The following is a 26491-nucleotide window of genomic DNA, read 5'->3' on the forward strand; positions in this document are numbered from 1 at the left end:
ACATCATCAACATACGATACTAAAAATGCCTAACTTAGAAGACTAAAGTACTTTGTTTTTCAATTAGATAAGCAGAGGTTATTTGATGGCATTTTGGTCTCGATGAGCCGCACAAGCTCCTATCATGTAGCTGAATAAATAGCTGTAAATATTATACCGTGTTTGCTTGAGTGTATGTCAGAGAGCATGTAAAATGTCTTCACACACGTAACAAAGATGTATGTTCTCTTACAGCCGCCCCTGCCTGGGTAACAAGACCCCAAGACAGTCGTTTAGAAGAAGGTAAACCGGGTTACCTGCACTGTCATGCCAAAGCCACTCCTGAACCTGAGGTCACATGGCTCCGCAACAATATCCTGATCACACCAGAGGTCCGTTACCATGTCTTTACTCATTTATTACTTTTTAGTTTGGTTAATATTCTTTCAATAAGCATGGTCAGAATATACACAGTAAATATTTTCTCTATATTTAATTCCTGCCAGGATTCCCGTTTCAAACTGTTCCCAAATGGCACCCTAAGGATCAACAGCGTGGAGGTGTACGACGGACAGATGTATGGCTGTGAGACCAAGACAGTGGGTGGTCGACTCTCTGGCCAGGCCAGAGTTACCGTGCTGGGTAAGACAGCCAGATCTATCATCTTCAGAGAAAATCTAAAACAAATGTGGTCATGCCTCTGAGCCTGTGGGTGTGCATGTGTGTGTGCGTGTGCGCGCGTTTCCTAAAATAGGAAGAGCCGTAGGACACCCACATAGGTGTTGACTCATGTACAGCAGCTTTAGCCTGATCTCTATTGTAACATTTTATTGCAAAGATGATCTGACATGTCATTGTTGTGTCTGGCTGCTATCTCTATTTATACCATATTGATTTTTGGTTCTTTTCTTAGTGTGCAAGCATTAAAAAACTTGTATGTGGTGCTAGTATATTGAATCTGTATTTTCAAAATAGGAATAGTGCTTGAATTTCAAAGTAGAATATATATTTAATTGTTTCCTACCAGAACTGTGGTTGGTCTGACATATGCATGTATGTTTGTGTGAAGAACACAAGTCACACTTTGATTGGAACATTTAGATTGTTTGTTTGTGCCATTATAAAATGTTCTCCTTAAATTTTGATAATTTTATGAAATATTTTATGAAACGGTTAGTTTAATAAAACTGTAGTTTACGATCAGGTAGAGCAACTACACACTGTATGTGAATTAATTTTTCACCTTGTTTAAGAAAATGAATTGATCTTGTGGTAATTTGTAACCATTTATTTCACTTTTCTTTTTTCTTTTTTTTTTTTTACAACAAAAAGTATTAATTTAAAAGTAAAAAAAAAAGTAAAATAATACGAGAATATGTGTTTGTATAAGTATAAGATTTACTAATGACATAATATGCTCGAAAAAAGTAACATATGTTCCGGGTTATAGAGTAAGTCGCACCCACCAAATTTAAGAAGAAATAAATATTTTTACATATATTAGCCAACCAGACTATAAGCTGCAGCTATATACCAGTACAAAATATTTTGTTAATGTTTATTTACATACATTAATTGTTTACAAACGGTGTCTGTAACACGGTAGTAAAACATTTAATCAGACAAAACAGAAGTCAGCGTTATGGACCCACTAACTGCGAAAGCTAGCACCCCAATCAGCTAAACAGACTCAATACCTCTACAGTTACATTTTGGCGAATTTACAGAACTGAAACAATACAAAAATAATGCCATTGTAAGTTAATAATACTAACACAGACACATGTAAACTTGTTAGCATATTTGCTAATGCTAACTACACTAGTTTAATTCCACTACAATAGTATGTACAAATATGCATGAAACAATACCTGCAGACATCACACATTAGTAAGAATTGGTTAGTAATTTTAGAAAATCCTACAATGATTGAAGAATCATTTTGAACAGAAACACTATGGACAGTTTTACTTCCGGTTCAAGGCATGAAACAGGAAGTACTTTTTCAACCTGCAGGACCTGGGGTGAGCCAACTCGTTCCAGAAATGGTTCATAGCACAAATAAAAACACAATGTGTCTGTACCACTGAAATATGAAAACTTTTTGTAGAAAACTAAATATTACTGTCGTTATTGAATAAAAATCGATAAATTCTTCCGAGGATGTTGTAGTCGTAATGATTTGTGCAGTCGTTTGAGACATTTGTGATTTGGGGCTATATAAATAAACATTGATTGATGATTGAAATTAGCCGCACCACTTTATAAGCTGCTGAGTTAGAGAAAAGAAGCTGCTTATATTTAAGACAGTACGGTAAGGATTGTGAAAGTGCCGGAAACATGCTAGACGTTAAAATATGCGTATGACTTGTGCTTTTATTTATATTGCATGTTTCATGCACTGTCAAGTTTCAACACAAAATTGTTCACACCGGTAAAAAAAAGAAAAAAAAACATGGACATATCTGCGTGCACAGCACTATTGACAATAACTACACCTGGCACTGAAAATTAAGGAAAAACGCCACTTTTGAAGCGTCCACACTTGAGAACAACTTAAGATGAAGGTCGGCTAAAAAATTATATGAAACATGTTTTAAATTATATGTAAGAATAAAATATAAATAATAAATTACTAAATCATAAACTAGTGACAATAAAAGTAGTAATAACATCAATAAATAAAATTGAAAAGAACAAAATAAAAATTAAGAACCTAAGAAAAGTTTAAAAGGATCAGTACAAATCCTGATTGAAAAGGTGTGTGTTTACTCCTTTATATATATATATATATATATATATATATAAATCAGTGGTCTCTGCAGTCCTGAGGCCACAGGTAGACCCTCGGGTTTATTTGAGTATGAGCTTGTTATTTATCACCATCGTATTTTTACCTCCTGTTTATGTCTCAGCACTCCCTCCTCTTTGTGTTAACCATGCATGTAATAAGTGTCCGTGTGGCGTTTCGACTTGTTTCAGAGAAGCTTAAGTTCACGCCGACCCCCCAACCCTCTCAGTGCCTGGAGCTGGATAATGACATCACCATACAGTGCTCTGCTAAAGGCAGAGAGAGGCCTACCATCCACTGGACTAAAGCAGGTGTGTTCTAAGTTATTAATACACCACGCATGGTTCCAAAATGTGAAATCCAGTTTAAGACGTATGAGAATAACATCTGTAAAATACAACATTTTGTTTTTTTTCATTTCAGTGAAGTAGTCCTAGCCAAACTCTTGTAAAATATAAGAGACAATCCAGAAGTAGCTCCTACTAGCCAGAAGTGAAAGAACATTTGTGCACAAGCAAGTTGTAAAACATTAGCTTGTGTCTAAGAGCTCGTGCACGCAAGCATAAAGCTATTTTAAGCCTGTAGTTGATAAAAGAGAGGATATAGAGTAGATCCCATCCTCTCACTATGCCACATACAGTATTTGAGATTTATTTTCCCTACTTCAAATTGTAATTAGTTTTTTTTAATGTTAACCTAAATAGAAATAGATTATCTGACTATCTACAGAGGAAAGTTCTCCAGGTATTAATCCAAATTAGAGCGCTTTCACACAAGACAATTCACATATTCCAGCAGGAAGATCCTTTGACAAGATACATTGTTAAACTGCATGTTTCCCTTAGTACAATATTGCAGCTTCACCACATTACAATTTTTTTCAAGCACATTCTATAATATTTTTGCCCTAAATTAAGCATGTTCATGCTTAAAATGGGCTAAATGAACTAAAAATATCAATAGTACAATTGTATTGGCCACTAGATGAGACCAATCTGAGCACGCTGTCCAATAACGGGGCCACTGATTGGCTCAGTCTCAGGCAGAATTAATATACTGGATTAAAAGGTGACCAAACTGTCTCATTTCATGTCTGGAGGGCTCTCATAATGTTATAACAATATTTTAAACGTATAACATTTTTTTGTGCTTTAGCTATGAAAATGTTATAATTGTTTCCTACTTTGCGGAAATTCATTTGATGCGGTCATATCTGGACCCAATTAACAGCGATAAACAAGGGATTACTGTAAATCGTTTGTATGTGATTGATACTTAATGTGTAAAACTGAGTTCAAAATTACTTTTAATAACTATGCATGGCATATTATAGCGTTTAGAGCAGGGCTCTCCAACAAATGATATTTGCTTAAACTCTTAGTATTGCTTTTTATGTGTTCAATTCAGACATTATGCTTCTATTAAATGACCAATGAGCAGAACATAGCATGCGGACAATGACCAGACTGTTTAAGTGGAGCCCTGTTTCATAAATAAAGTATAATTCAGAGGGTGCCAGTCAGAAAAATAAATTCACAAAGTGTCAAAGTAAAGTGGGTCTGGGTTAGTTTTTTCCTTATTCCTGTAGAATGCACTGAATTTATGTAAGAGAGAGAGAGATGATACACTATTATCTGCTCACAGATACTACCTGGTGGTTCTTAGAGCACACTGCAGCTATTCCTGGATAGTCCCACTCCTAAATGTTTCAGTCACATGCAGGATTATCAAAGGAATGAGGCAGAATTACAACCTTACCTACTGTAGCTCTAATTGTGATGAAGTATCAGAAATGTTTAGATGCGTCCATCTACTGTATTCGTTAATCTGATAACGCTGTCAAAATTCCCCATTTCACACATCGTAAACCAGCAAAGATGTAGACTTATTACTCTACCTTCATTAAGTGTAACCTCCACTTGCTTTGTGTGTGCCCCTCTGTTGCCCCCTGCAGACGGAGGAGACTTGCCACCCCATGTGGAGCAGAAAAACGGCCAGCTTCACTTCTCCAAAGTTACCCGCAGTGACGCCGGCAACTACACCTGCATTGCTTCTAACAGCCTCCAAGGGGAGATCAGAGCCTTCGTGTCCCTCACAGTGGCGGGTAAAACTGCTCGTTCATCATCCTTGAAGCTCTGAGAGAAAAATACACATTAGTCGCCACTCCCGTGTTGCAAGCAGTTGTGGTTTTTGTGTATTTGAGGTTACTTTCATGAAGATGAGATCCATTGATCATTGTCACTCAGTGGCAGCATTTACTGGTAGTTGGTGGCCTTTTTACAGCCCCATAATAATTTGCATTTGCCCAGTAGAGTGTGACTTAGAGCAATGTTGACCACAGTCCCCACAGCCTTTTTATTCTTAGCCCACTTTTGAAGGAAGTGTTTAACTCAGGATTGTGTCTTTTTGTGTGTGTGTGTCTCTGTGTGTGTCCCCTTGTGAACATTTGCAGTGTACATTCGCTTTAAAGTGGAGCCAGAAAACACAACAGTGTACCAGGGCCATACAGCTATCCTGCGCTGCCAGGCCACTGGCAGCCCAGAGCCTCACATCCACTGGATGGTCAAAGACAAGACGTTGGACATCAGTAGGAACAGGAGGTATGCTCTGCTGAAGAACATTGCTAATGCTGGGTTTCCTTTTTTCAGATTCAGGGTGTCAAATGCTCTTTTTTATTCAAACGTTAAATAATCACAAGTATTAGTGCAAGCAAAAACAACGGCAATACAGAATTATTACCCTGAACTCAGTGGCTTTGTTGGTATTTCTGCATTCTAGGAAGTAAAAAATCAGAAATTTCAGACCTCCACTAGGGAAAAGTTGAGTTCATACAAATTTAGGTTGTAGTGTAGTGGCTAAACAATGACTGCACTCATTACGACGCAATTTAATGCTGTAAAGCAGTGGTTCTCAAATGGGGGCACGTGTACCCCTTGGGGTACTTGAAGGTATGCCAAGGGGTACGTGAAATTTTTTAAAAATAGCAACAATTCAAAAATCCTGTATAAATATATTTATTGAAAAGTACAAAAATACAACAAAATACGAATATAAGTTCATAAACTGTGAAAAAAAATACAACAATGCAATATTCAGTGATGACAGCTATATTTTTTGTGGACATGTTCCATAAATATTGATGTTGAAGATTTATTTTTTTGTGAAGAAATGTTTAGAATTATGTTCATGAATCCAGATGGATCTCTATTACAATCCCCAAAGAAGGCACTTTAAGTTGATGATTACTTCTATGTGTAGAATTATAATTGAATCACTTGTTTATTTTTCAACAAGTTTTTAGTTATTTTTATATATTTTTTTCCAAATAGTTCAAGAAAGACAACTACAAATGAGCAATATTTTGCACTATTACACAATTTAATAAATCAGAAACTGATGACATAGTGCTGTATTTTACTTCTTTATCTCTTTTTTGCAACCAAAAATGCTTTGCTCTGATTAGGGGGTACTTGAATTAAAAAAATGTTCAAAGGGGGTACATCACTGAAAAAAGGTTGACAACCACTGCTGTAAAGAAATATAAATATGCGTATATATCCTCATGTGTTGTATTAGATATATTGCACATTGAAAAACTGTTAGGCAGTAAAATAGTCAAACAAGAAACTACTTTGTTGCGTATCAATGTTGATCGTTGTTGGCCTGAACACCAGGATGTAGAGACGGCAGGCAATGTGCAGGTAAAATGTATTTACATAAATTAATCCGCTTGGAAGCGCACAGGGAACTATAGGGCAAGCTTTATGCAGCATGAAAGCAGGCAAAGCAGAGGACACACAGAGGAGTGCTCAGACAAGACAAGTGGTGGAGAAAAACAAGAAGTGGAAAACAAAAATAGGAGCGCTGGACAGGAAGTAATTAAGAAAATATTAATAAAGTCAAAACTGTCATGTGCGATCATGACATGACTCATTAAAATAATTCCATACTGAATTGCAATAGTCATCACTCGAGGTTGAAATCTTAAAACACCTCAGGATGCGATCCAATTCCGGTCATCACAATAAATATTCAATGGAAGCCTTTCACCAACATTCATCCATCCATTTTCCACCGCTTGTCCCGTTCTGGATCGCGGGGTGGTGCTGGAGCCTATCTCAGCTGCATTTGAGCGGAAGGCTGGGTACACCCTGGACAAGTCGCCAACTCATTCCTTTCACCAACATTTGCGGCCAAAATAATTTTTCCCCAGACCAAATTTTGAGTTAAATATTTATTTGAAAATTGGGTGTCTTTTAGCTGAAAATGTGGAATGTGGCTTAATATTTTTTTAAACATTATTATTTGTGATTCGTCAAACGATACAGAAACATTGATACCTTAGGATTTTAAGGAGTGATACTGTGTCTCTCGAAGTCTCAATGTGTGTGTCACTATTAGAAAAAATGTGATCGATGCAGCTAATGCAGTTTCATTTGGCTGTGAAGTGGCAATTGGCCTCACAAATAACAGTTCATACTGAAAAAGTCGGCATAGCTCGGTTGGTAGAGTGGCCATGCCAGCAACTTGAAGGTTGCAGGTTCGATTCCCACTTGTGCCATCCTAGTTACTGCCGTTGTGTCCTTGGGCAATACACTTTACCCACCTGCTCCCAGTGCCACCCACACTGGTTTAAATGGAACTTAGATATTGGGTGTCACTATGTAAAGCGCTTTGAGTCACTTGAGAAAAGCGCTATATAAATATAATTCACTTCACTTCACTAGAATGTGTCACCATCATTTAACCATTGAAATAGGACTAAGAAATATGAAAAAAAACAGTGCAGTGTCAATAGAGCTTATGAGCGTGCCGTACACTCCCTAAGGCGTTATTTACCCATCGCTAATCATCAACATAATTTTTTTCATTCTACTATGCTTTAATTGTTTATTTTTGTCTTCTTATGACAAATAGTTCCATGTTCAGAATTGTTCACACTATCTCTAGTCTTCAGGGGAGATCCAGCAATTTGAGCAAAAATGTAAAAACATGTAAGAACAAGTTTGTGTTAAAATAAAGAAAAAGAAAAGCAAGTTTATTTTTTTTATTTTTACTTCTTACCACGGGCTTAGAAAATATACAATCACCTCTCTGTATATATAAAGTGGGTAGCTCAGGGTACCTCACTTTGGAAAAAAAAAAACATTTATGCCACGCGTTACCAAAATACGTTAGAAGGATGCAAATAATTGTTCTTGTTTTGTTGTTGGATTTTTTTGGAGGAGGGGTTCAAAATAGTTACAGAATAATTTTCCAAATGTACTGTAAAAAAAACATCTGTCATGAATTAATTTGTTCTTGCCACTTCCTTGTGCTATTTTCAGCCAGAAAATACCCATTTAACCAATAAATATTCACGTGTATTAAAATTTGGTGAGGTTATAAATGAGTTTGGGTGTAATTTTATCTGCTTAGTTGAAGATCCAGGAGATGATTTAGTTCGTAACAGGAATTGTTTGAAAATGTGCAGCATTTCATATTATAGAAGCCAGAAAGACAGAATCGCTGCTAAAAGTATCACCACTACTATTTTTTCACGCTTATGGCTTCTTATAAAACATGACAGCATTGGACATGTTATTCTTCAGGACACGGAAAACAAGGCAGTGTCATGTGTAGAACAGTGTTCTGTTAGTAGGGCTCGCCCTTCTGTCAAGTCCTCCACATTGTGAACATAATGAGTTCATCTTTTTACATCTGAGTCATTCTTTCTTCCAGGATCCAGAAGATGCCCAATGGCTCCCTGGTGATTTCAGACGTCACTACAGACGACACAGGCAGATACACGTGTGTGGCGGGGAACAGCTGCAACATCAAAGACCGTGTGGCTCAGCTCTATGTCGTGGGTTAGTCTCAAACGCACACTAATGAGCACAGAGACACACAGTGGACACAAGGCACGATCACAAGCGCTGGATGAAAGCGTTTATTAAACCTTCCTACTACCCTTGTCATCCACCTCGACAGGTTAATAACTACGGCTTCATCTGTGACGCCACAGCTGTCAAGGGAGTGATGGGATTGGGCAGAATAACGCTTTTGTCTCCTGTATCGTCCGTCTCAAGCTTAATTATACAATATGTGCCCAAAAATAGAGGCTAAAATATGGTAATATTGCACGGATAAATAGATAGAAAGATACATTGTCATCTCCAAGAGCAGCTTTACAAGGGTAGGCATGCAAAGTTTAGGAAAATGTTTGACTAAAAATTGCATAATAATAAATATACCTATATTACCTGCTCAGTGGCCAAGTCGGTAGTTTGTGAGTTAAAACCCTGGCCGACTCATATCAAACACTATACAATTGGAACCCATTACCTCCCAGCTTGTCACTCAGCATCAAGGGTTGGAATTGGGGTTAAAATCATCAAGATGATGTCCGAGCGCGGCCACCGCTGCTGCTCATTGCTCCCCTCACCTCCTAGGGGGTGGTACAAGGGGATGGTTCAAACTCAAAGAGTAATTTCACCACACTTAGTGTGTGTGTCTGACTATCAGTGGTACTCTAACTTAAACTTTAAGCAAAATAAGAGACATTAAAATACAAAACAAGATCAGATAAAACAGTTCCGGTTTCATGGTGCGAAATGTTACAGAGCAGAAGGACAAAAGACCAATGTGCAAGTTTTGTGTAGTGTATGTAATAGGTAATATAAGGTAGGTCATCATTTTACTTAAATGGGTAATGATTCAAAATATCTGAAAAGAAGTCCAGTTTATATTTTTGAAACCTGTCTCAGCAATTACTGATGATGTGTTTACTTTCTGTGTTCAACATGTACCAGGTCAGCAGTTTTGTGTATAGTAAAAGAAAGAATAAAACAGAGTTAAAATAAATAACATAACAAAAACGAAACAAATAAAATGTGGCCATAACTTCTTACAAACTGTCTTTGGAAGGTAATAAATAGCACGAGACAATTGGATTTAGACAACATTGTGGTTCTTTAGTTGTCTTCACACAAAATCATACAAAAGGGGTTTCAAAGACTTGTTCTACTTTCCAAACATAGCAAGCGACTTTCATTATTCATGTGCCCTGTGGCCGACAGATAAGCCAGCGCAAACCTATGAGGAGGATGAGGACCGAGCCCCTTATAAGATGATTCAAACCATCGGCTTGTCTGTGGGGGCAGCTGTGGCTTACATCATCGTGGTGCTGGGCCTCATGTTCTACTGCAAAAAGAGACGCAACGCCAAACGACTGCACAAGGGTCAAGATGGAGAGGAGCCAGAGATGGAGTGTCTTAATGGTATGTGTCTTTGGATGTATAGGGATTTATTAAACTAGCTGGGGAATATTCAGTACGGTTGTGTGAATGTATTTATTTATTTTATTACCTCAAATTTAGTGTAAAATATTCCTCTTTAAGTTAAATATTACTATTGCAGAGGTTGTGAGAACTTCTGTTGATATGAAGGGCATAGGCAAGTTTGACAACTGCCAGAATCTGGTTGTTTGCTGCCATCTTGTGTTCATGTTTTGAACTACGTCTAATTTTACTTGAGCTTGTTCTTGAAACTTTGCAACTTTCCCACTTTTTTGATTCTTTAAAGGAAGTTGACAATAAATCTTGCCCCAGATGGCTCCAATATTTTTTAAATAATTATATTATTTATGTTATAAATGATATAGTAGCAAAAGTATGATTAGTGTTATGTGAACTAAGCAAATGAATTAAAATCCAAACCATATCTGTGTATCTAAAAAATGTTTTATAATTTACTAGAGCTGTCAATAATAATGAATTAATACATGTGATTAATGAAAGTAATGTGTGGCATTATTATGTATGCAAGCAGAATAATCGCGCAATTTATTTTGACTATTCATCCTCCTTTACTTTATAGTTATACGGTCAGTGATCAGATCAATGCAAATGTCAGTGAAATGATAAGTGAGGACACCAAGAAGATGCTGGCAAATTTCACTTTAGTTGCCACCTTTTGAGCAAATACATGACGTGCAATTAAGTAAAACATTTCAAAAATATATATTCCTGTATGACAGTCCGACATTAAATTTACATTTTTGTCCAAATATTGGAATCTCTTTTTTAAAGTTGATTTAAATTATACAAGTCAAAAATAATTATTGATGATAATGTGATTAATCTGACTAAAACATTTAATCATTTGACAGCACTAATCTTCAATATACAATTAATAAATTAAACATTGTAAGCTAAAATTATAAGCCGTACTGGCCAACTTATTAAGGTTGACCAGGAATCTACTTTTCTGGCTGCAATTTAAATGTTTCTCTGTTAGACATGCACAGACTCTGGGAATTATTTGTTTTTCTGATAAAAGATATCTGTACATTTTATTACCATGAGAAAATTCTAGGTCAAAGCCATTCGCTCAATCATTTTGGAGGCTTAAGCTTAATAGGACAGCTGCTGTTTGGTATAATCTTGTACATACACATAGATTTGATCATATACATTGACAGCCTGTTATGACGGTAACATATTATTATAATGATAAGAAAGGGTTAGATTTACAGTGTATAGCAGTTTTCTGGACACCCAAGGCACATAAAATGTTTTCCAATTTTGAATATGTGCTGTGTTTATCAGGCGGGGCTGTTCAGCAAAATGGCCACACCACCACTGAGATCCAGGAGGAGGTGGCACTCACTAACATGGGCACCATGGCCACAACCGAGAAGCGCCACAGCCACGTCAACAGCGACAAGCTGCACTTTCCCCGAGCAAACTTGCAAACTATCACTACTTTAGGTAACTGATCCACAGGACGCAAACGCGTGTTAACAAATCAGCCATCATTGAGCAGACTGTGACGTTTGGTTATCTTCGCAGGTAAAGGTGAGTTTGGCGAAGTCCTTTTGTCCAAAGCCAAAGGCGTCGAGGAGAGAGAGGAGGAAACGGTGGTGCTGGTGAAGAGCCTCCAGACTAAAGACGAACAGCTTCAGCTAGACTTTCGCAGAGAAGCAGAGATGTTCGCCAAGCTCAGCCACTCCAACGTAGCTCGTCTGCTGGGCCTGTGCAGAGAGGCGGAGCCGCACTACATGGTCCTGGAGTATTACGACCTGGTATACTTACACAATAACGAATTTAGCAAAGGATTCAAGTAGACTTTAGGTTAAAATACCTTCTTGTCTATGTGATCAGGGAGATTTAAAGCAGTTTCTGAGGATTTCTAAGAACAAAGATGACAAGGTCAAATCTCAGCCCATCAGCACGAAGACCAAAGTAAGTGTTAACGATTGACACACCATCAACACGACACCCTGACTTCATGCTCTATCAGCTCATTAAACAAGAAATATAGCCAGTGACTTAAATAAAACAATGATTGTACCCATGAAAAAAACTAAAAATGCTATGAAATACATTTTAAATTCAATGTTGCACATAAAGAAAGAATTACAAGAATACAGTGCAGTATCGTACAGTTACACAACATCATGCCTTGTGAAAGCATCCATCCATCCATCCATCTTCTTCCGCTTATCCGAGGTCGGGTCGCGGGGGCAGCAGCCTACGCAGGAAAGCCCAGATTTCCCTCTCCCCAGCCACTTCTTCTAGCTCTTTCCAGGTGATCCCGAGGCATTCCCAGGCCAGCCGGCAGACATAGTCTTCCCAACGTGTCCTGGGTCTTCCCCGTGGCCTCCTACCGGTTGGACGTGCCCTAAACACCTCCCTAGGGAGGCGTTTGGGTGGCATCCTGACCAGATGCCCGAGCCCCCTCATCCGGCTCCTCTCAATGTGAAGGAGCAGCGGCTTTACTTTGAGTTCCTCCTGGATGGCAGAGCTTCTCACCCTATCTCTAAGGGAGAGCCCCGCCACACGGCGGAGGAAACTCATTTCGGCCGCTTGTACTTGTGATCTTGTCCTTTCGGTCATGACCCAAAGCTCATGACCATAGGGGAGGATGGGAACGTAGATCAACCGGTAAATTGAGAGCTTTGCCTTCCGGCTCAGCCCCTTCTTCACCACAACGGATCGGTACAACGTCCGCATTACTGAAGACGCCGCACCGATCCGCCTGTCGGTCTCACGATCCACTCTTCCCTCACTCGTGAACAAGACTCCTAGGTTCTTGAACTCCTCCACTTGTGGCAGGGTCTCCTCCCCCACCCGGAGATGGCATTCCACCCTTTTCCAGGCGAGAACCATGGACTTGGACTTGGGGGTGCTGATTCTCATTCCGGTGGCTTCACACTTGGCTGCGAACCGATCCAGTGAGAGCTGAAGATCCCGGCCAGATGAAGCCATCAGGACCACATCCTCTGCAAAAAGCAGAGACCTAATCCCGCGGCCACCAAACCGGAACCCCTCAACGCCTTGACTGCGCCTAGAAATTCTGTCCATAAAAGTTATGAACAGAATCGGTGACAATGGACAGCCTTGGCGGAGTCCAAACCTCACTGGAAATGTGTTCGACTTACTGCCGGCAATGTGGACCAAGCTCTGACACTGATCGTACAGGGAGTGGACCGCAACATTAAGACAGTCCGATACCCCATACTCTCTGAGCACTCCCCACAGGACTTCCCAAGGGACACGGTCGAATGCCTTCTCCAAGTCCCTCTACTGGATTTATAGCTGAGCACTTTTTTTTTCAGTCGATAACGGCATCATGTTCTATTGGAGTTTTAATTAAAATGTATTTTTTGATATTCCAAATGTCGAACTGTGAACAGGCGGGGATTAACTGTATTGTAATTTCCCCTTCAACCTTTCCACCCTCTGTCCAGGTTTCCATCTGTGCTCAAGTGGCTCGTGGGATGGAACATCTGTCCAATCACCGCTTTGTCCACAAAGACTTAGCCGCTCGTAACTGCCTAGTCAGCAGTCAGAGACGCATCAAAGTGTCGTCCCTCAGCCTTAGCAAGGACGTTTACAAAAGGTCAGACACGTCAATTGGAATTCTGACTATTTAAAAAGTCTCATTTAGGTGTTTTAGCAGCTAACAGTGCTTGTTCCTCTGTGTGTTCACGCGCGTGTGTGTGTGTGTGTGTCCATGCTTGTCTAGTGAGTACTATCACTACAGACAAGCGTGGATCCCTCTGCGCTGGCTCCCTTCAGAGTCTGTGTTTGAAGACGACTTCTCCACCAAGTCTGATGTTTGGGCCTTTGGAGTGCTCATGTGGGAGGTGTTCAGTCACGGGGAAATGCCTTACACCAAACTTGGAGACAATGAAGTGCTAGAAGGTCAGTGTCAGCAGTTTTGCCATGATGTACCACCACAACTGTGTGGAACTGTACAGAATATTGAAAATCTCATGAAAATGAATTTAACGTGTTGTTTACTACATATTTTAGGTCGAATGGTTGATATAGGTTTTTAAGAAATACAGTATAATTATGCTTTTTTATTGCACAGCCTCCTACCTGTTTCAACTTGAATAAAGTAAATAAATAACATACTGCACTAAATTACATGATATCTACAGTATCCATATTGTTATCTTCTACTAAAAGTGGAATAAAGTTTTGAAAATTGTAGTTATTTCTCTCATAGCTAATTATTATGTTTAATAGTTTGCTTTTTAGATTCAGTCACAAAGTCATAACTACAATCTAAATGCAAAAAAATAAACTAAGCAAAAACCATTCAAACAGCTTACTAATGTGTTTTGTTATTATCTATCAACAATATGTATTTATTTCTAGTGTCTATGTTATACAGCACTATAATAGCATGTGAGGAAATGTAAATGACTTTATTATCTTTTATATACAACATTATAATAACAAGTGATGAAATCTAACTGCATTATTTTTAGTATCTATTTCAAACTGCTTCATAACATGTGACGAAATGTAAAGTAAGTACTTTTGTATCTATTTTTAAATAAAATCATGATAACATGATGGAATGTAAATTTATAAATTTTAATAAGTATCTTCATAAGTGATGATGGGAAGTAAAATCATTATGTATTATATTCTTACTCTGGTTGGAAATAATGATCAGCTGTTTTAAAAGCATGAATTTTAATGAAATGGGAGAAGCTTTGAATGTTCTGTGTTCCTGTTTCCATGCCAGTGTCATTTAAAAAACAATACTTGTGCCAGAGCAGACGTTGGCTCTCCATAGCTGACATCATGGTGCCTGCAAACTGGTTGCCAGACATACTATACTTAACATATTTTTACAATAATTTCACTCTCTGTTAGGGCTTTGTGATGTGGCTGAAAACTGTATCACGACAAAAGGTAATATCAGTCAATATCGATATATTTTTGAGATTTTTTATGACCTCTCAAAAATAAGGACAAAGAAAAAAATATAATAAATGTAAACATTTTTGTTGAAAATGTTACCTTACTCTGATTTTAATCCCCTTAGTTATCAAGGCAGAAAAGAAAGGAAATGTCAACACAAAACCCTCAATCAATGTAAACACAATTCTAAAATCACATTGAACACGTAACAATAACTAACCTCTTAAAAGGAAGGTGGATAAATAACGAATAGAAATGCTTATTAAAGTGTATTGAAATAGTACAAAGTGTGAAAATGTAAACATGGACAAACCTGAGAAGAACAATTTTCTGCAGGTTAAGAAACAGGAAGTTATGGCTGTGCTCTAAATGGTGAGCGCGGCTAAGGTGTGGTACTACTGGTCTTGGTGAGGAGGAGAGTCTTGCAAAACCACAGACCAAATTGGTCTGACTACGGTCTGTTTTTTAAAAAATCCCCAAACTGCCATACCTTTGAGGTGAATTCCTGTTTTATCAACAATTTTTTTTGCTTTCTGCTGCACTCATTTTTACTTTCTCTTCTCAAGAACCAACCGCGAGACAACAAGATGACGCTACCAAACTTGATAGTTGTTACCTAATTGGCTGTTAAGGCTGGAACATACTCTTGCGTCACGTAGCTTGTGTCCCCTCTCACGCATCTCGTTTGATTTAGAGTCCTTCCGTGGAGGTTGGTGCCAGACGTGTAATTCTTTTTGAAACACTAAGATGCAGTGTGTCCTGAAGGAGCAACTGCAGCTGTGGTTGACTAGATATTTACCTTCTCTTGAAAAGTGACGACAACCACAACATCGACATTGTTGTCTACACTGAAACTAATCATTCAGAATCATCAGTTTACTTTTAATTGATGTTTAACCTATCAACTTGAGGAGAATACCTTGCTGGAGATGGACTGTGCAATTTCTGAACGAGTTTTGGCAGAGGACGCCATTATTATTTGCAATGCAATACCATGAAATTATAAATGGGTTGTACTTGTACTTTTATAGCGCTTTTCTACCTTCAATGTACTCAAAGCGCTTTGATACTACACTCTTAGAAATAAAAGTGCTAAGTAGAACCATATAAGGTTCTTCGGTTCGCCCTCACAGGAGAACCTTTTTTTGGAAGGTTCTACCTAGAACCCAACATGAAGGGTTATACCTAAATCTGTGTGTGTAAGGTTCAACCCAGAACCCCCCATGAGAGGTTCTACAAAGAACCCACGCAGGGAGTTCCACTAAGAACCCTTTCTGGTTTCATGGGTTTCATTTAGAACCCACACAGGGAGTTCCACTAAGAACCCTTTCGTATTTCAAGGGTTTCATCTAGAACCCACGCAGGGATTTCCACTAAGAACCCTTTTTTATTTCAAGGGTTTTCCTCTAGAACTCACGCAGGGAGATCCACTAAGAACCCTTTCGTATTTCAAGGGTTTACTGGAACCCTTAGTGTTAGTGAGAACCCTTTTAAAACCAATTATTCAGAAAAGGGGGTTTAAAGGGTTCTCTGGATCAAAATGGTTCTTACTGGAACCATGAGTGTTACCAAGAACCCTTGAAAACCCCTTTCTTCGGGACAGGGTTTTTCAGAAGCAAATGGTTCCAGTTAGAACCTCAGCCCTTGTAGAAGATCCCTTTTGGAACCCTTATTTCTAAGAGTGTACTTCCACATTTACCCATTCACACACACATTCACACACTGATTGAGGGAGCGGCCATGCAAGGCGCTAACCAGCACTCATCAGGAGCAAGGGTGTAGTGTCTTGCTCAGAACACAACGGACGTGACGGGTTGGTACTGGGTGTGGATTGAACCAGGGACCCTCGGGTTGCGCACGGCCACTCTACCAACTGCGCCACGCCGTGGGATAATAAACCAAATTGTTGAGTAACTATTTTAACAACATGCTGGTGGTAATGTTTATGGTCATGTGCTATTGATGTGTGGCAATAAAAGTTAAAAAGAGTGTCAGCTTACAAAACGCTGAAAAACGACACATTCAATAGTAATTTTTAGAGCTTACCGAAATGTGAAGTTCACACTATCTGTTTTCATGCAAATGTCTAATCACTGTTGTTTCATTTTATACAACAACTTGTCTTAAGTCTGCTCTCCTGTGGTCGAAGACTCTCCTCTGCAAAAGCTGACCAATCACAGCTCCGCGGTCTGCGTCGCCACAGACGCAAAGCTTGGATTTTTGGGGGGTGTATGCAAGGCTTGCGGAAGGTACTCAGGGGAGGGGGCAAGACGGCGTCGTTTACGCAAGTTACTTGACTCGAGAGTGTACACCAGGCTTTATCGTGTCACTCCCACTCATCAGTAATCCCTTCCTGCATTTGTTCATGCAACCAACCTTGCTTTGCAACTTCCGGTTTCTTCCAACAAGAAAGATATATTTTTTTTAATGTTTTATTGAACGCATTTGTTATTGCTATCGATTCCGTGTCTATCACAATATACATTGAGATCGTTTTATCGGACAGTCCTACCCTCTGTACAATGTATGATGAATCATTCCAAAAATGCCCTCGTGGGATCATTTGAGCCCTTGAAAACACAAACAGGATACATCTGCGTGGCGCAGTGGAAGAGTGGCCGTGCGCAACCCAAGGGTCCCTGGTTCCATCCCCACCTAGTACCAGCCTCGTCGCGTCCGTTGTGTCCTGAGCAAGACACTTCACTCTTGCTCCTGATGGGTGCTGGTTAGCGCCTTGCATGGCAGCTCCCTCCATCAGTGTGTGAATGTGTGTGTGAATGGGTAAATGTGGAAGTAGTGTCAAAGCGCTTTGAGTACCTTGAAGGTAGAAAAGCGCTATACAAGTACAACCCATTTATCATTTATTTATTATCCTACACTGCACCTGACGTGCATTGTTTCACATGCCTCTTTACTGGCAGGTGGGGGCGCTGTTCTGCAAGTAGCAGCTTTGTTCCAACATTGCTGTTAGTTTATGGAAAGGTAAAACTGCGTTACATAAACTATATTATACACAGTCTGTTTGAATGAGGTACTTTAGCAAATGGCTCAAAGCAGCGTCCTATGGAGTATGTACGATTATGTCTCTCAAAATACGATCAATGGAATCTTCTGGTACGATAATTTCTCACATCTGCCAACACTGGATTGAATCCATAGTTGCCTCAATTGCTTCAAAATGAATGCATTATTTTTCTCTAACCAACACCCTCTGCAGGCTTGCAGACAGGGAAGCTGAAGCTGCCCCCTATAGAAGGATGCCCCTCCAAAATGTCCAAGCTCATGGTCAGCTGCTGGGCCCCCAGCCCCAAGGAGCGGCCCTCCTTCAGCGACGTGGTGCGCACCCTGGGAGAGACGTCCTCTGACAGCAAAGTGTGACACAGCAACGTCCCGCGTAGTGGAACGTAAGTCTTCTCTCTTCCTGCGAACAAAGACGGGACTGTTTAGTCTCACTCTTCAGGGACCAAGGAGAATTTTAAATATGCATTTCAGACTAGAAAGGAGAATTGTTTGCCATTTCAGTGGAAGCGCACACAGATTTTTTCCTTTTTTTTTTTTTTATTTCGTGAGCGCTGCCTGGAGTTTTTACGTTTGCCTTAAACGCAACATGGAGGACATCCCTCTTGCTCAACTTCCTGTCTGTGTGAGCCTGCCGGTTCGGTCGCAGAGACTCTTTACAAACTCTGTGCCTCTATTCTCCACACACACACTGAGAATGTGGTCTTCTATTATACAACTGTCCTTGAACCTATCATCCTCATTATCGCCACCAGGATGCTCAAATCAGTGTGTGTGCATGAAGGTGTGTAACTGTTACACAAGGCAGACTGGTTTGAAAATGACTCTTTCAGGATGATAAAACAAACAAACAAAATACAGAGCCAAGAATTGACTGTTCCATTTTGTATATTTTAAAGAGTGTTTTTGTTCTTGTATCAACTTTTGCGGTGCTTATTATCTAACACTATGTCCAAGTTTCAGGGATCCGCTGGGAGTGTGTTGAACCTGCAGAGGTCCTCACTTGTGGGTCCACCTGTTTGTGTGTGCAATGCTGCAAAAGGGGACCAGTGTACATAATGTAGAGGCCTTGCACTAACCACCCTCCTTTGTTCTTCTGCCAACACAGTGTGTTGAAGGCCTCTTTATTTATAGTGAAAGTCCTGTGTGTGTGTTTTTTTTATTTGGATCAGTGTGTTGTAGAAAGGTACTGCTCTAACGTCATTCTCATGATCCGCCTGTGTGTTTATGGCCCAACCGCCTAAACATGCTAACAAAAAACTGAGTCAATGCTGGTCACCAGTATACTGAAATAAGTGCCTGGTAAATGAAGGATGATCTAAAAGTTGTTTCCCTTTTTTTTTTTTTTTTCTTACATGATCTAATCAAATCCCTTTGATGACACCTTTTTGTATAAGTTGTTTTTAGTGTGATATGTTTCTATGAATGCTAGGCCCTCACTTCTAAACCTTTTTTTATCTGCTTCAGCAAAAGTCCACTGTTACTGTATAATGGATATATACAAAAGTATACATACTGCTCCCAATAAAGGTTCACAACATTTTTACTCAATTGTTTTTTGGAAAAAGGTTGCATGTTCAGTAACGGCTGATTCTGTAGAGCAGGGGTCACCAGCGCAGTGCCCGCGGGCACCAGGTAGGCTGTAAGGACCAGATGAGTAGCCCGCCGGCCTGTTCTGAAAACAGCAGCACTTACCAGTGAGCTGCCTCTATTTTTTAAATCGTATTTATTTACTAGCAAGCTGGTCTCGCTTTGCTCGACATTTTTAATTCTAAGAGAGACAAAACTCAAATAGAATTTGAAAATCTAAGAAAATATTTTGAAGACTTGGTCTTCACTTGTTTAAATAAATTCTTTTTTTTTTTTTTACTTTGCTGCTTATAACTTTCAGAAAGACAATTTTAGAGACAAAATACAACCTTAAAAATTATTTTAGGATTTTTAAACACATATATCTTTTTACTTTTTAAATTCCTTCCTCTTCTTTCCTGACGATTTAAATCAATGTTCAAGTAAATTTATTTTTTTTGTTGTAAAGAATGATACATACATTTTAATATAATTCTTCATCTTAGCTTCTGTTTTTTCGACAAAGAATATTTGTGAAATATTTCTTCAAACTTTTTATGATTAAAATTAAAAAATATATATTCTGACAAATTTATAAAATCTGTAGAATCGAATTTAATACTTATTTCAAAGTCTTTTGAATTTCTTTTTGAATTTTTGTTCTGGAAAATCTAGAAGAAATAATGATTTGTCTTTTTTAGAAATATATATCGGTCCAATTTGTTATATATTATAACAAAATGCAGATTGGATTTTAACCTATTTAAAACATGTCATCAAAATTCTAAAATTAATCTTAATCAGGAAAAATGACTAATGTTGCATAAATTATTTTTTTTATTTTTTCAAAAAGATTTTTCTTTTCTTTTTTTCTGTTCAATTTTGAATTTTAAAGAGTCGAAATTGAAGATAAGCTATGTTTTAAAATTTAAATACATTTTTTTTCCTGTTTTCTCCGCTTTTAAACCGTTCAATTAAGTGTTTTTTTCATAATTTATTCCCTACAAAAAACTTTCCGTAAAAGGAAAAAAATGTACGACTGAATGACAGACAGAAATACCTATTTTATATATATATATATATATATATATATATATATATATATATATATATATATATATATATATATATATATATATATATATATATATATATATATATATTTATTTATTAAAGGTAAATTGAGCAAATTGGCTATTTCTGGCAATTGATTTAAGTGTGTATCAAACTGGTAGCCCTTCGCATTAATCAGTACCCAAGAAGTAGCTCTTGGTTTCAAAAAGGTTGGTGACCCCTGCTGTAGATGGTCTGTATTTTTATGATGTGTTTACTGTACCTGGACCACCCCCAAAGCGCTATACACTATATGTCACATCCACTCGCTGATGGTGGAAGCAGCAAGGTGGGTGAAGTGTCTTGCCCAAGGAAACAACAGCCGTGACTACCGTATTTTCCATACCATAGGGTGCACTGGATTATAAGGTGCACTGCCGATGAATGGTCTATTTTTGCTGGTTTATTAATTCATAAGGCGCACCGGATTATAGGGCGCATTAAAGGATTCATATTATTATTTAATTTTCTAAATTAAAAACACTTCCTTGTGGTCTACATAACATGTGATTGCATAGATTATGTTTTACAGATCATCTTCAAGTCGCTTTCTGATCGTCGCTTCCGTGTGTGCCGTTTTGTGGGCGGTCTTATTTACATGACTTCTCCCCGTCAACTTCGTTGTGACGGTGTAACCTTCAAGGACGGGAGTGGAAGAAGTGTCAAAAGATGCAGCTAACTGTTATAATGAGATTCTGACTTTACTTAAATCAATAACAGAGCGGCATACCCGGAAATGTGTCCCGTGAAAAACCGTCTAACCAGAACTCTAAAAACTAAAGTTCCTTGGGTGAATAATGTAAACTCACTACACCGGTATGTTTTAGTTCTTTCATGGCAGATATAAGTAAAAAGTTAACACTACTTTGTATTAGAAAAGGCAACAGCGAAGCAAGAAAGCCCCATAACAAGAATATAGAGAAAAAGAAGAAGCTTGTCGACTACCGGGTCTACACGAACTACAAAGATGCGTGCAATTTTTCAGGATTTATGCAGATCCCAAATACAGATCAGCAGGTACCAGAAGGTAAGAAAAGTTGCTTTTGCATAATATTGCGAAACAAAACACCAGATAATGTCTTACTTTGAACACACACCACAATAATACTCGTACAGTATGATGAAGCACATCAAGCAATGAGGCTTCATAGCTTACCAAAGTCGTACGAAAACATTTTGACAGATTTTTTTAGCCCCGTGTGTAATGTTTTATATTTTCGAAAGAACATATAAAATGTTGGTGTTTACTTGAGTCATATTCCCATCATAGTGCAGTCTACACGTATCTCTTATGTTTGACTGCCATCTACTGGTCACACTTATCATTACACCATGTACCAAATAAAATTGCTTCGAGGTCAGTAAGCAAAACCAAAATGATTCCGTACATTAGGCGCACCGGGTTATTAGGCATACTGTCGAGTTTTAAGGGGAAAAATCATTTCAAGTGCAGAAGCTGGATTCAAACCAGGAATCCGCAACCATATGAGCAACGCCTCCCCTGTAAGCTTACTCCCTTGCCAAGATATGAATAGTTGAGTCGGTTATACATTAATTTGTATTTCATTATGGAAAAGTAGTATTTAATCTTCAACCAACAAAGGTCATGTGACGCACATTTGTCCTGTTTCTTGAAGAAAGTACTCCTGAACTCAACTGGTTATGTAGAAAAATATTTTTGTCATAAATGCTGTCTCTTCCATTCAAGACAAAATACGCTGCAGGGACAAAATTGTAGACCTGCGTAAGACTGGAATAAACTATGAGATGCATGGTAGGCAATAAACTCTTATTGACACAATCATTCCTTAATGAAATAAGAAATACACGATAACAGCCAATTATCCTCATGGAGGTCATTGGTCCATGTTTTCTGAGGAAGGTTTACACAGCTGTGTAATGACACCAAGCGTCCTGGGAATAAAGGCACCAAGAAAAAAAGTTTTTTTTAAATGCAGAATTTCTGATGAAGCTGTCATTGGTGTGATGTCTAAATCAGGTTGTCCAAACTTTTTCCACTGAGTGCCGCACACTGAAAAATCAAAGCGTGCGGAGGCCATTTTGATATTTTTATTCTTCAAAAATAGTACAATATATAATTTAGATTTCTTTTAACCTGTAGGGCTCCCCTCACTTTTGTTCCCAGTCACATTTTTTTTTTAAATAAGTATTTTTGAATTATTATTATTCTATTATTCAGTGCTTACATCTCTCGATCAACTTCAGTTCTGTCAATCTTTATTTTAATGATCTTTTGGTCGAAAACCTGTTTTTTATGGCAAAGACAAAATGTGCAATATTTTCCCTAAAAAGTGCAATATGTGATGTGAAATAATTGGAGAGCCTTAAATCAGTCAAGAATTCATAACAACATAGATTCTATTTTATTATAATTTTTTTTTAGCCAATAACAGTTAAAAAGAAGAGTCCCACTAAAATTTGGGGGGATCCAAATGTGCCCTACTCAGAAAACTATTAAAGGTCATATTTTTTTGCTTTTTTTTTTTTTTTTTAACTTTTAACACTTAAACGCACACTGCACTTTTTGGGGAATTTTGCCTATCGCTCACAATGGTTATGAGACCAGAACACACGTCATTTTATTTTTGTTTTTATTTGTAGTTTTTTATTCTAATAATTATAAAACACTCTTGGAAGATGCTGCTAATAGGAGTCTCTGTTATAGTCTTCATACGGTCATAACAACATGTAATATATACAATATATATATATATACACGTATATATATATATATGTATATATATATTATTTATAGCACATTTATTTCCATTTGCGAGTGTGTTCTAATTATGGCAGACTTGGTAACAAACAACAAAGTTGACTATATTTGGACAAATGAGGATTCGCAATCTTATCTTTTTTAAGTTGAATATACAGAGGAAGAACTACTGCTTATAGAAGCGAGCATGAAGAGAGACTGAAATGGAGCAGACAGCAGCCTGGAGAGTGAGGTCGGCATGACTTTTCGTTGCAAATATGGGACTTGGAGCCAAGCTAGGCTGACATAAATGGGGTGCAAAATCAACTGGAAAAGTACCCGGTGGGCTGGACCAAACAGACAAATGTCCATAGAGTGAGTATGATATAATATTGAACATAATACACACAGCACATGTGGACTAATGCTTTACAGCTACTGTAATATGATTGTTGATGTTTTTCAGTCAGTACAGATTGGTGTCTTATTGCCTTGTGTTGTGCATTACAAATTCGAAAGCTATTTAGCTGCTCACACAAAAAGCCACTTTACCTGTAGCTAGCTTACAGCTAATTATGTAGCATGCAGTTGCAACTCGATGTCTTACTACGCTAGAAAAAGACTTCCTCAGTGTTTGTGCTTACAACAAAAATGCTGCAACAGCTTGGTTATTATACAGATTAAGGAACGTGAATTGTTGGCAGTTTTTGAATGCATTTTCAAAGTGATTTAGAGGGAGAATGGCTGCATTTCTAACAACCTAGAACGAGGCACTCCACCAATTTTCTACCGCTTATTCCCTTTTGGGGTCGCGGGGGGCGCTGGTGCCTATCTCAGCTACATTCGGGCGGAAGGCAGTGTACACCATGGACAAGTCGCAACCTCATTGCAGGGCCAACACAAATAGACAACATTCACACTCACATTCACACACTAGGGCCAATTTAGTGTTGCCAATCAACCTATCCCCAGGTGCATGTCTTTGGAAGTGGGAGGAAGCCGGAGTACCCGGAGAGAACCCACGCATTCACGGGGAGAACATGCAAACTCCGAGCCTGGGATTGAACCCAGGACTGCAGGACCTTCATATTGTGAGGCAGACGCACTAACCCCTCTGCCACCGTGAAGCTCCCTAGAACAAGCCATTTTTTAAATAAATTCAAATGTTAAAAAAACCCAAAACATTTGTCACCTTGTCCCTCATTAGGATTGTGAACTATAGGCAAAATATCCCCCCCGAAAATGCAGTCGATAATACAAAACCCAAAACCAGTGAAGTTGGCATGTTGTGTAAATCTTAAATAAAACAGAATACAATGATTTGAAAAACCTTTTCAACTTATATTCAATTGAATAGACTGCAAAGACAAAATATTTAATTTTCAAACTGAGAAACATAATTTTTTTTGCAAATAATCATTAATTTAGAATTTAATGGCAACAACGCATTGTGAAAAAGTTGGCACAAAGGCGTTTTTACCACTGTATTACACGACCTTTCCTTTTTTAACAACACTCAGTAAACATTTTGGAACTGAGGAGACCAACTTTTGAAGCTTTTCAGGTGGAATTATTTCCCATTCTTGCTTGATGTACAGCTTAAGTTCTCCAACAGTCTGGGGTCTCCCTTGTCGTATTTTAGGCTACATAATGCACCACACATGTTCAAAAGGGAGACAGGTTTGGACTACAGGCAGACCAGTCTAGCACCCAAACTCTTGTACTATGAAGCCATGCTGTTGTAACATGTGCACAATGTGGTTTGGCATTCTCTTGCTGAAATAAGCAGGGGCGTCTATGAGAGCGTTGCTTGGATGGCAACATATGTTGCTTCAGACCTTTCAGCATTAGTGGTGCCTTCACAGATGTGTAAGTTACCCATGCCTTGGTCACACATCACACCCCGATACCATCACAGATGCTGGCTTTGCACCCATAACAGTCCGGATGGTTCTTTTCCTCATTAGTCCGGAGGACACAATGTCCACAGTTTCCAAAAAACATTTAAAATGTGGACTCCTCAGACCGCAGAACCCTTTTCCACTTTGGATCAGTCCCTCTTAGATGAGCTCAGGCCCAGCGAAGCCGGCAGTGTTTCTGGGTGTTGTTGATAAATGGCTTTCGCTTTGCATAGTCGACTTATAACTTGCACTTACAGACGTAGCGACGAGCTGTAGTAACTGACAGTGGTTTTCTGAAGTGTTCCTGAGTCCATGTGGTGATCCTTTACACACTGATGTCGGTTGTTGATGCGGTACCGCCCGAGGAATCGAAGGTCCGTAATATCATCGCTTATGTGCAGTGATTTCTTCATATCCTCTGAACCTTTTGATGATATTACGGACCGTAGATGGTGAAATCCCAACATTTTTTGCAATAGCCCGTTGAGAAATGTTGTTCTTAAAGTGTTGAACAATTTGCTCACGCATTTGTTCAAAGTGGTAACCCTCACCCCATCCTTGTTTGTGAACCCATCCATCCATCCATTTCCTACCGCTAATTCCCTTTGGGGGCGCTGGAGCCTATCTCAGCTACAATCGGGCGGAAGGCGGTGTACACCCTGGACAAGTCACCACCTCATCGCAGGGCCAACACAGATAGACAGACAACATTCACACTCACATTCACACACTAGGGCCAATTTAGTGTTGCCAATCAGCCTACGACTGAGCATTTCATGGAAGCTGCTTTTATACCCAATAATGGTACCCACCAGTTCCCAATTAGCCTGTTCACCTGTGGGATGTTCCAAATAAGTGTTTGATGAGCATTTGCAAAGCATTGTATTTTGTTTTTATTTACGATTTACACATTGTGCCAAATTCACTGGATTCGGGTACATTGGATCAATATTTGTTCATGTTGTTTTCTTTGTTTTATGTCTTTTTTGTCAAGGAAAACTTGTTTTCTATATTGCAAAAACACAGAATATAAAATAGTTTTCTAAAAATATTATTCATAGTGGAATTTTTCAAAGAGAGCCTTGAATTGATCAATAATTCATAACCACATGGATTTTGATTTATTTTAATTTTTTTTTAGCATCTTTGTGTATTTTGAGTCAACATTGCAACATTTCCTTGACACATTTAATCT

The 26491-nt window shown here is 38.6% G+C and overlaps 1 protein-coding gene across 1 annotated transcript in view; it reads left to right on the forward strand.

Annotated features, from left to right (window-relative positions):
- Positions 1–19540, forward strand: part of ptk7b (protein tyrosine kinase 7b) — a 168197-nt gene extending 148657 nt beyond the window's left edge. The window contains exons 8-20 of the mRNA XM_061910691.1: positions 235–371; positions 486–621; positions 2962–3081; positions 4725–4874; positions 5223–5370; positions 8492–8619; positions 9829–10029; positions 11359–11520; positions 11602–11834; positions 11914–11994; positions 13503–13654; positions 13781–13959; positions 18194–19540. Of these exons, the coding sequence (XP_061766675.1) occupies positions 235–371; positions 486–621; positions 2962–3081; positions 4725–4874; positions 5223–5370; positions 8492–8619; positions 9829–10029; positions 11359–11520; positions 11602–11834; positions 11914–11994; positions 13503–13654; positions 13781–13959; positions 18194–18354 (1988 nt within the window). The 3' untranslated portion in view covers positions 18355–19540. The remainder of the gene's footprint in view (positions 1–234; positions 372–485; positions 622–2961; positions 3082–4724; positions 4875–5222; positions 5371–8491; positions 8620–9828; positions 10030–11358; positions 11521–11601; positions 11835–11913; positions 11995–13502; positions 13655–13780; positions 13960–18193) is intronic.
- Positions 19541–26491: the final 6951 nt, after the last annotated feature.

This window comes from Nerophis ophidion, linkage group LG09 (genome assembly GCF_033978795.1).
Source record: "Nerophis ophidion isolate RoL-2023_Sa linkage group LG09, RoL_Noph_v1.0, whole genome shotgun sequence".
Taxonomy (NCBI): Eukaryota; Metazoa; Chordata; class Actinopteri; order Syngnathiformes; family Syngnathidae; genus Nerophis; species Nerophis ophidion.